This window comes from Melospiza melodia, unplaced genomic scaffold (assembly GCF_035770615.1).
Source record: "Melospiza melodia melodia isolate bMelMel2 unplaced genomic scaffold, bMelMel2.pri scaffold_361, whole genome shotgun sequence".
NCBI classification, from domain to species: domain Eukaryota; kingdom Metazoa; phylum Chordata; class Aves; order Passeriformes; family Passerellidae; genus Melospiza; species Melospiza melodia.
In genome coordinates, this window is record NW_026948681.1 from 1 (window position 1) to 11,437 (window position 11,437).

Sequence of the window (11,437 nt, forward strand, 5' to 3'; positions counted from 1 at the left end):
TGGAAAATAAGAAAAATTGGGGGAAATTGTGGGGAAAATTGTGGAGAAAATAAGGAAAATTGGGGGGAAAATTGGGGAAAATGCTGGAGAAAATTAAGGAAATTGTGGGAAAAATAAGGAAAATTGGGGAGAATTGTGGGAAAAACTGGCAAAAATTGTGGGAAAAATTGGGGAAAATTGTGGGAGATGGGATCCAGAGCAGTAAAAATGGAAAAATTGTGGGGAAAATACAAAAATAGTGGAGAAAAGGGGATCCAGATGGGGAAAATTGAGGATAACAATGGAGAAATGGGGTCTAGAGTGGAAAAAATTTGGAATAACCCTGGGAAAAAGACCACAAAAAATGGGAAAAAGGTTGGAAAATTGGGATTAAAAATAAGAAAAGAGGGTTTAGAGTAGGGAAAGGAGGTTCCCAGTGGAAAACCAAGATGCCAACATTTATTAATATTTATTTTATTTTGATTTTTTCCCAGCATGACGGACTGGGAGACGGCGCCGGCGGTGACCGAGACCCCCGACATCAAATTGTTCGGGAAATGGAGCACGGACGACGTCCAGATCAACGACATCTCCCTGCAGGTCAGGGGGCCCAGAATTCCCAAAATTCCCAAAAAATCCTGGGAATTTGGGGCTGGAATTCCATGGGGATCTGGAGCTGCAATTCCCAGAATTTGGGGCTCAAATTCCCAAATTTCCATTCAAAGTTGGAGGCTGGAATTTGGGGCTGGAATTCGCAAATTTCCATTAAAAGTTGGGGCTGGAATTCCCAAATTTCCATTAAAATTTGGGGCTGGAATTCCCAAATTTCCATTTGAATTTGGAGCTGGAATTCCCAAATTTCCATGAGGATTTGGGGCTGAATTCCCAAATTTCCATTAAAATTTGGGGCTGCAATTCCCAAATTTCCACTTGAATTGGGGGCTGGAATTCCCAAATTTCCATAGGATTTGGGCTGGAATTCCGAATTGAAATTCCCAAATGTCCATTAAAATTTGGAGTTGGAATTCCTGGAATTTGGGGCTGAAATTTAGGATTGGAATTCCCATATTTCCATGAGGATTTGGGGCTGGAATTCCGAATTGAAATTCCCAAATGTCCATTAAAATTTGGAGTTGGAATTCCTGGAATTTGGGGCTGGAATTCCATGGGGATCTGGAGCTGCAATTCCCAGAATTTGGGGCTGGAGTTCCCAAATTTCCATTAAAAGTTGGGGCTGGAATTCCCAAATTTCATGAGGATTTGGGGCTGGAATTCAGAATTGAAATTCCCCAAAAAATCCTGGGAATTTGGGGCTGGAATTCAGAATTGAAATTCCCAAATTTCCATTAAAGTTTGGAGTTGGAATTCCTGGAATTTGGGGCTGGAATTCCCAAAATCCCAGGGAATGTGGGGCTGGAATTCCCAGAATTTGGGGCTGCAATTCCATGGGGATCTGGGGCTGCAATTCCCAGAATTTGGGGCTGGAATTCCCAAATTTCCATTAAAAGTTAGGGCTGGAATTTGGGGCTGAATTCCCAAATTTCCATGAGGATTTGGGGCTGGAATTCAGAATTGAAATTCCCCCAAATCCAGGGAATTTGGGGCTGGAATTCAGAATTGAAATTCCCCAAAAAATCCAGGGAATTTGGGGCTGGAATTCAGAATTGAAATTCCCAAATGTCCATTAAAATTTGGAGTTGGAATTCCTGGAATTTGGGGGCTGGAATTCCCAAATTTCCAGGAAATTTGGGGCTGCAATTCCCAGAATTTGGGGCTGGAATTCCCAAATTTCCATTAAAAGTTGGGGCTGGAATTTCCAAATTTCCATGAGGATTTGGGGCTGGAATTCAGAATTGAAATTCCCCCAAATCCGGGGAATTTGGGGCTGGAATTCAGAATTGAAATTCCCCAAAAAATCCAGGGAATTTGGGGCTGGAATTCAGAATTGAAATTCCCAAATGTCCATTAAAATTTGGAGTTGGAATTCCTGGAATTTGGGGCTGGAATTCCAAATTTCCATTAAAAGTTGGGGCTGGAATTCCCAAATTTCCATGAGGATTTGGGCTGGAATTCAGAAATGAAATTCCCCAAAATCCTGGGAATTTGGGGCTGGAATTCAAAGCTGAAATTCCCAAAACTGATCCCAAAATTTTTGGAATTCCCAATTTTTTGGGATTACATCTTTATAAATGAGAAATACACAGAGTAGTTTCTTACTCCACGTTATCGCGATGAAAAGAATCGGAATTTTGACGCGTTTTGAGCTAAGACTTTGGGATTTTTTAGGGTTTTGGCCCCAAAAACTGACCCAACTTTTTTGGAATTCCCAAATATTTTCGGATTATATTATAAATGATTGATTATAGTAAAGGAGAAATTCATCAAAAGCACCTTAACTCTGTGTTACCACCGTGAAAAATATTTGAATTTTAATGGGCTTTGAGCCAGAAATTTGCAATTTTTGGGACTTGTGACCTCAAAGCTGATCCCAAAATTGCCAAATTTTCTGGAATTCCCAAATTTTTTATGATTACATTATAGTGAAGGAGGAATTTACCAAGAGCTCCTTAACTCTGCCTTAACACGATTGGAAATAATCTGATTTTTTACTGATTTTGAGCCAGAAATTTGCGATTTTTGGGGCTACAAATCCCAAATTTAATCCCAAAATTCCTAAAAATTCAATTTTTTTCAGGATTACATTGCAGTGAAGGAGAAATATGCCAAATATCTCCCTCACATTCCGCGGGGCGTTACGCGGCCAAGAATATTTCAATTTTATTGGGATTTTTATGGGATTTGAGCAGGAAATTTCAGGGTTTTTCTTGTTTTGACCCCAGAATTGATCCCAAAATTTCTGGAATTCCCAAATTTTTTTAGGATTGCATCGTAAAGGAGAAATACATGAGGTACTCTTTTACATCACATTATCACGATGAAAATAATCGGAATTTTGACTAATTTTGAGCCAGGAATTCGGGATTTTTCAGGGTATTGACCCCAAAATTCCACAATTTTTAAATTTTTTTTTTTAAATTTTCAGGATTACATTGCAGTGAAGGAGAAAATCACCAAGAGCTCCTTAACTCCGCGTTACCGCTATGAAAAATATTTGAATTTTTATGGGATTTGAGCGAAAATTTTGGATTTTTTGGGGCTGAAAATCCCAAATTTAATCCCAAAATTCCTAAAAATTCATTTTTTTCAGCATTACATCACAACGAAGGAGAAATTCACCAAGAGCTCCTTAACTGTGCATTACCGCCATGGGAAGTAATCGGAATTTTGACGCGTTTTGAGCCAGAAATTCGGGATTTTTGGCATTCGTGACCCCAAAATTGACCCCAAAATTCCCAAAATTTTGGGAATTCCCAAATTTTTTAGAGTTACATTACATTACAATAAATGAGGAAATTCGTTGACTGACCTCTCTTTCATTCTTTGTTGCCGCGATGTGAAATAATCGGAATTTTGACGCCATTTTACTTCAAATTTTGGGGTTTTTGGGGCTGAAAATCCCAAATTTAACCCCAAAATTCCCAATTTTTAAAATTTTTTTTTTGATTTCCAGGATTACATCGCAGTGAAGGAGAAATTCACCAAGAGCTCCTTAGCTTCACTTTAACTCAATGAAAAATATTTGAATTTTTACACGATTTGCGCCAGAAATTCGCGATTTTTGGGGCTGAAAACCCCAAATTTAATCCCAAAATTCCTAAAAATTCAATTTTTTTCAGGATTACATTGCAGTGAAGGAGAAATACGCCAAATATCTCCCCCACTCCGCGGGGCGTTACACGGCCAAGAATATTTCAATTTTATTGGATTTTTATGGGATTTGAGCAGGAAATTCAGGGTTTTTCTTGTTTGGACCCCAGAATTGATCCCAAAATTTCTGGAATTCCCAAATTTTTTTAGGATTGCATCGTAAAGGAGAAATACATCAGGTACTCTTTTACATCACATTATCACGATGAAAATAATCTGAATTTTGACTAATTTTGAGCCAGAAATTCGGGATTTTTCAGGGTATTGACCCCAAAATTGACCCCAAAATTCCCAATTTTTAAATTTTTTTTTTAAATTTTCAGGATTATATTGCAGTGAAGGAGAAAATCACCAAGAGCTCCTCAACTCCGCGTTACCGCTATGAAAAATATTTGAATTTTTATGGGATTTGAGCGAAAATTTTGGGGATTTTTTGAGGCTGAAAATCCCAAATTTAATCCCAAAATTCCTAAAAATTCAATTTTTTTCAGACATTACATCACAACGAAGGAGAAATTCACCAAGAGCTCCTTAACTGTGCATTACCGCCATGGGAAATAATCGGAATTTTGACGCGTTTTGAGCCAGAAATTCGGGATTTTTGGCATTCATGACACCCAAAATTGACCCCAAATTCAATCCAAAATTTTGGGAATTCTCATATTTTTTCAGATTACATTACATTACAGTAAATGAGAAATTCGCTGACTGACCGCTCTTTCATTCTGTGTTGCCGCGATGTGAAATAATTGGAATTTTGACGCCATTTTACTTCAAATTTTGGGGTTTTTGGGCCTGAAAAATCCCAAAATTAATCCCAAAAATTCCCAATTTTTTAGGATTACATCACAATGAAGGAGAAATTCACCACGAGCTCCTTCACTCCACGTTACAGCATGGAAAATAATTTGAATTTTGACGCATTTTGAGCAGGAGATTCGGGATTTTTGGCACTCGTGACCCCAAAATTGACCCCAAAATTCCCAATTTTTAATTTTTTTTTTTTAAATTTTCAGGATTATATTGCAGTGAAGGAGAAATACAGCAAATATCTGCCCCACTCAGTGGAGCCTTACACGGCCAAGAATATTGGGATTTTTATGGGATTTTTATGGGATTTTTATGGGATTTGGGCTGGAATTTCAGGATTTTTAGGAACGAGGATCCCAAAATTTGAGGAATTTCCAATTTTTAGGATTACATCACAATAAAGGAGAAATACATCAGGTGCTCTTTTACATCACATTATCACGATGAAATAATCGGAATTTTGACTAATTTTGAGCCAGAAATTCGGGATTTTTCAGGGTTTTGACCCCAAAATTGACCCCAAAATTCCCAATTTTTAAATTTTTTTTTTTAAATTTCAGGATTATATTGCAGTGAAGGAGAAATATGCCAAATATCTGCCCCACTCGGCGGGGCGTTACGCGGCCAAGCGCTTCCGCAAGGCGCAGTGCCCGATCGTCGAGCGCCTCACCAACTCCATGATGATGCACGGCAGGAACAACGGCAAGAAGCTGATGACAGTGAGGATCGTCAAGCACGCTTTGAGATCATCCATCTGCTCACTGGGGAGGTGAGGAAATCAAAAATTAGGGGGAAAATGCAAAAAAATCCGGTGAAAAACGGTGAAAAAATGAGGAAAAACGGTGAAAAAATGAGGAAAAACGGAGAAAAAATGGGGTTTTTAGGAGGAAAAATGGAAAAAAAAATTGAATTTTTTGGGATTTTTAGGAGGAAAAATTGGGGGGAAAATGAGAATTTTTAAGAGGAGAAACGGTGAGAAAATCAGATTTTTTTAGGAGAAAAAATGGGGGGAAAATCAGATTTTTTTAAGGAGAAAAAATGGGATTTTTAGGGGGAAAAATGAGGAAAAAAAATCAGAATTTTTTAGCAGGAAAAATGGGATTTTTAGGGGGGGAAATGGAGGAATAATGGAGGAAGCTGATGGCAGTGAGGATCGTCAAGCACGCCTTTGAGATCATCCATCTGCTCACTGGGGAGGTAAAAAATGACAAAAAGGAGAAAATTTGGTGGAAAAACGCAAAAAATCCGGTGAAAAAACGGTGAAAAAATGAGGAAAAACGGTGAAAAAATGGGGTTTTTAGGAGGAAAAATGGGAAAAAAAAATTGAAATTTTTGGGGAGGGAAATGGGGTTTTTTTAGGAGGATAAATGAGGAAAAAATCCGAATTTTTAAGGAGAAAAAATGGGATTTTTAGGAGGAAAAATGAGGGAAAAAATCAGATTTTTTAAGGAGAAAAAATGGGATTTTTAGGAGGAAAAATGAGGAAAAAAATCAGATTTTTTAGGGGGGGAAATGGAGGAATAATGGGAAGGAGCTGATGGCAGTGAGGATCGTCAAGCACGCCTTTGAGATCATCCATCTGCTCACTGGGGAGGTGAGAAATCAAAAATTAGGGGGAAAATGCAAAAAATCCGGTGAAAAAACGGTGAAAAAATGAAAAAAATCCGGTGAAAAACGGTGAAAAAATGAGGAAAAACGGAGAAAAAATGGAAAAAAAAAATTGAATTTTTTGGGAGGGAAATGGGTTTTTAGGGGGAAAAATAAGGAAATAATCAGATTTTTTAAGGAGAAAAAATGGGGGGAAAATCTGAGTTTTTAAGGAGAAAAATTTGGATTTCTTGGGGGAAAAATGGAAAAAAAATTGAATTTTTTGGGAGGGAAATGGGGTTTTTTTTGGAGGATAAATGAGGAAAAAATCAGATTTTTTAAGGAGAAAAAATGGGGGAAATCAGATTTTTTTAGCAGGAAAATGGGATTTTTAGGAGGAAAAATTGAGGAAAAAATCAGAAAAAGGAGATTTCTAGGGCAAAAATTGGATATGACAAGGGAAAAAGGGAGGAAAAGGAGAAAAAGAGATTTTTGGATGAATTTTTTCCATCAATAATTTCATTTTTTTCTCTGTTTTCAGAACCCCCTGCAGGTCCTGGTCAACGCCAGGAGGAAAAATTGAATTTTATTTGCGTTTTTTAGGAGGAAAAATTGGATTTGAATTGGATTTTTTTGGGAGGAAAAATTGGATTTTCATTGGATTCCAAGGGAATTTTTTTGGGGTGATTCACTGGTGAATTTTCCCCATTTTTTAAGAAATTTTTTGGGGAATTTTTAGGGGTGTTTTGGCTGAATTTTTCCATCAATAATTTCATTTTTTTCTCTGTTTTCAGAACCCCCTGCACGTCCTGGTCAATGCCAGGAGGAAAAATTGGATTTTATTTGCGTTTTTTAGGAGGAAAAATTGGATTTGAATTGGATTTTTTGGGGAGGAAAAATTGGATTTTCATTGGATTCCAAGGGAATTTTTTTGGGGTGATTCACTGGTGAATTTTCCCCATTTTTTAAGAAATTTTTAGGGAATTTTTAGGGGTATTTTGGATGATTTTTTTCCATCAATAATTTCATTTTTTTCTCTGTTTCCAGAACCCCCTGCAGGTCCTGGTCAACGCCATCATCAACTCGGGGCCCCGCGAGGACTCGACGCGAATCGGCCGCGCCGGCACCGTGCGCAGGCAGGCCGTGGACGTGTCCCCCCTGCGCAGGGTCAACCAGGTAAAATCAAAAATTCACAAAATTCCAAACAATTTTCAACATTCCAATCTTTATTCCTCTTGTTTCCCCTTTTTCCCCCCCTTTTTTCGCATTTTTTCCAATTTTTTCCTAATTTTTTCTCTATTTTTTCTCATTTTTTCCTGATTTTTTTTCACATTTTTCCTTGTTTTTCCTCATTATTTCTGGGGGTTTTTTTCACATTTTTCCCCATTTTTTTCCACACTTTTCCTGATTTTTTGTCACACTTTTCCCCTTCCTTCCCGATTTTTTCCACTTTTTTTCCCCATTTTCCCAATTATTTTTCACATTATTCCCCATATTCCTGATTTTTTTCCCACATTTTTTCCCTATTTTTCCTGCTTTTTCCTTATTTTTTTTCCATTTTTAACACTTTTTTCCTGATTTTTTTCCCTTTTTTTTCCCTTTTTCCTGACTTTTTTACCTTTTTTTTCCTACTTTTTCATTATGTTTTCCTCATTTTTGTTCTTTTTTTTTTGCAATTCTCCCCCCGCTTTTTGCATTTTTTACCCCATTTATTCTCCATTTTCTCCCTCTTTTTTCACCTTTTCCCCCCCATTTCTCCCTCTTTTTTCACCATTTTTCCCCCATTTATTCCCCATTTTCTCTCCCTTTTTTCACCTTTTTCCCCCCATTTTTCACCATTATATCTCCCATTTCCCCACCCTTTTTCCCACCATTTCTCCCCTTTTTTCCCCCAGTTTTTCCTGATTTTTTCCCATTTTTTGGGATTTTTTCCCATTCCCCCATTCCCCTCACGCCCCGTGCGCAGGCAGGCCAGTGGACGTGTCCCCCCTGCGCAGGGTCAACCAGGTAAAAATCTAAAATTTTCAATTTTAACAATATTCCAAACAATTCCCATATTTATTCTTATTTTCCCAATTTTCTCACTTTTTTCCCCTTTTTTTCAGATTTTTTTCGCCATTTTTTCACATTTTTTCGTGATTTTTTTTTCCCATTTTTCGCCATTTTCTCCTTCCATTTTTTCCTCATTTTTACTCCATTTTTTTCATAAATTTTCCCTTTTTTTTTTTTGGCATTTTCCCCTATTTTTTCTCATTTTTACTGTGTTTTTTTCATAATTTTCCCTTTTTTTGCATTTTTCTCCAATTTCTCCCCATTTTCCTCTCATTTTCTCCCCCATTTATTCCCCATTTCTCCCCCCATTTGTTCCCCATTTCCCTCCTTTTTTCACCATTTTCCTCCATTTATTCCCCATTTTTCCCCCATTTATTCCCCATTTTTCCCCCATTTATTCCCCATTTATTCCCCATTTTTCCCCCATTTATTCCCCATTTCCGCCCCATTTTCACCCCCATTTATTCCCCATTTTTCACCATTATTTCCCCATTTTCTTCCCATTTTTTCACCATTTTCCCCCCATTTATTCCCCATTTTCTCCCCCTTTTTTCCCCCATTTTTCCCCCATTTATTCCCCATTTTCCCCTCCTTTTTTCGCTGTTTTCTCCTCCATTTATTCCCCATTTTTTCACCATTATCTTCCACATTTTCCCCCCATTTTTCCCATTTTTTGGGGATTTTTTTCCCCTCACGCCCCGTGCGCAGGCAGGCCGTGGACGTGTCCCCCCTGCGCAGGGTCAACCAGGTAAAAATCTAAAATTTACAAAATTCTAAATATTTCCTAACATTCTGATCTTTATTCCCCTTGTTTCCCCTTTCTTCTCCTTTTTTTCCCCTTTTTTTTCTGATTTTTTTTCGCCATTTTTTCACATTTTTTCGTGATTTTTATTCCATTTTTCGCCATTTTTTCCTCCATTTTTTCCTCCATTTTCCCCCATTTTTACTCGTTTTTACTCCGTTTTTCTTTTCATAATTTTCCCCTTTTTTCTTGCACTTTTCCCCCATTTTTCCTCATTTTTATTACATATATTTTCATAATTTTCAACCCTTTTTTTTGCATTTTTCTCCGATTTCTCCCCATTTTCCTCTCATTTTCTCCCCCATTTATTCCCATTTCCCCCCCTCTTTTCTCACCATTTTTCCCCCATTTATTCCCCATTTCTCCCCCTTTTCTCACCATTTTTCCCCCATTTATTCCCCATTTTCTCCCCCTTTTTTCACCATTTTCTCTACATTTTTTCCCCATTTTCTCCCCATTTATTCCCCATTTCCCCCCCTTTTTTTCTTCCTTTCCCCCCGTTTTTCTCATTTTTCCCCCAATTTTTCCTTTCATTTTTCCCTCATTTTTCCCTCATTTTTTCCTCTTTGTTGCCCTCATTTTTCCTCCATTTTCCCCCTTAATTTTTCCCCATTTTTTCCCCCTTTTTTCACCATTTTTCACCAAATTTATTCCCATTCCCACTCCTTTTTTTCCTCCCTTTTCCCCCCAATTTTTCCTTTCATTTTTCCTCATTTTTCCCTCATTTTTTTCTCTTTTTTCCCCGTTTTTTCCTCCCTTTTGCCCTTCATTTTCTACATTTTTCCCCATTTTTTCTCCATTTTTTTCCGTTTTTCTCCATTTTTCCCCGTTTTTTCCTGGGTTTTTTTTCCCCAAACCCCAAATTTCCCCAAAATCCCCAAAATTTTCTTTTCTTTTCCCTGCAGGCCATCTGGCTGCTGTGCACGGGCGCTCGCGAGGCCGCCTTCAGGAACATCAAAACCATCGCCGAGTGCTTGGCGGACGAGCTCATCAACGCTGCCAAGGTGGGAAATTCCCAAAATTCCCCCCAAAATTCCAAAAAATTCCCAAAAAATTCATTTTCCTTCTTTTCCCCCTTTTTTCCCAAATTTTTCCCTGTTTTTTTCCCATTTTTTCCGCTTTTTTTTTTGTGTTTTTTCTCATTTTTTCACAATTTTTTCTTATTTTCCCAATTTTTTCTCCTTTTTTTTTCCTAATTTTTCTCATTTTTTTCCATTATTTTCCCTTATTTTTTCTTTTTATACTTTTCTCATTTTCCCTGATTTTTCCCAAATTTTCCCCTTTTTTCCCCATTTTTCCAGCTTTTTTTTTGTGTTTTTTTCTCATTTTTTTCACTATTTTTTCTTATTTTTTTCCCAAAATTCCCCCCAAAATTCCCAAAAAATTCATTTTCCTTCTTTTCCCCTTTTTTCCCAAATTTCTCCCTGTTTTTTTCCCTTTTTCCCTCCAGATTTTTGTATTTTTCCCAATTTTTTTCATATTTTTTTCTTTATTTTTCCGCCATTTTCTCCCCAAAATTCCCTTTATTCTCCCACATAAATTCCCAAATTTTACTTCAGTTTCTCGTTTAAAAAAATTTTCCGAATTTCCCTTTTTCCCCATTTTTTATCTCAAAATTCCCATTTCCCCCCCTTTCCCCCTCAAAACTCCCAAAATTTTCATTTCCCTCCAAATCCCCATTTTTCTCCCAGATTTTTCCCAAATTTTCCCCCAAATTTTCCCCAAATTTCCCCCAAAATTCCCAGTTTTTTTTTCCCTATTTTTCTCCCAGATTTTTCCCAAATTTTCCCCAAACTTTTTCCTCAAAATTCCATTTTTTTCCCTTTCTTTCTCAAATTTTCTCAATTTTCCCCCTTAAATTCCCATTTTTAATCCCAAAATTCCTCTTTTTCTCCCCAAACCCCCAAATTTTTCCCATTTTTTTCCCCCCAAAACCCCAAATTTTCCCAAAAATTTTAATTTTTTATCATTTTTCCCCAGGGCTCCTCCAACTCTTACGCCATCAAGAAGAAGGACGAGCTGGAGCGCGTGGCCAAATCCAACCGCTAAAAATCCCCAAAAAAATCAAAATATTCCCAATAAAATCTGAGGATTTGGAACCAGAATTCAAAATTTGGGTTTTTTGTTGATTTTTTTAAAAAATTTGGGTTTTTTTAGTGAATTTTTGGGTTTTTAGTGAATTTTTTGGAAGTTTGGAGGTTTCTTCTTTTGATTTTTCAGGGATTTTTCCAGAATTTTCCACCTTCGCCATCTCAGTCCCTCCCCAAAATTCCCCGAGTTCCCCCCAAAATTTCCCCCCAAAAATTCGCCAGTTCCTCCCAAAATTAAATCCCCCCAAAAATTCCCAATTTTGACCCTCAAAATTCCCGATTTCCCCGCAAAAATTCCCAAATTCCCCCCAAAATTCCCAATTTTGACCCCTAAAATCCCAAATTTTCC

General features: G+C 37.3%; 1 protein-coding gene across 2 annotated transcripts; it reads left to right on the forward strand.

Annotated features, from left to right (window-relative positions):
• Positions 1-449: 449 nt before the first annotated feature.
• On the forward strand, positions 450-11,110 carry RPS5 (ribosomal protein S5). 2 transcript variants are annotated; one of them, XM_063183081.1, is made up of 6 exons: positions 450-579; positions 5,118-5,276; positions 5,695-5,754; positions 7,192-7,320; positions 9,904-10,002; positions 10,979-11,110. In XM_063183081.1, exons 1-6 carry the CDS (start codon positions 475-477, stop codon positions 11,045-11,047), a joined length of 621 nt encoding a protein of 206 aa, XP_063039151.1. In that variant the 5' UTR covers positions 450-474; the 3' UTR covers positions 11,048-11,110. The 2 variants fall into 2 exon arrangements, with proteins under 2 accessions (XP_063039151.1, XP_063039150.1); XM_063183080.1 differs by lacking the exon at positions 5,695-5,754 and having other exon boundaries at positions 5,118-5,326.
• Positions 11,111-11,437: the final 327 nt, after the last annotated feature.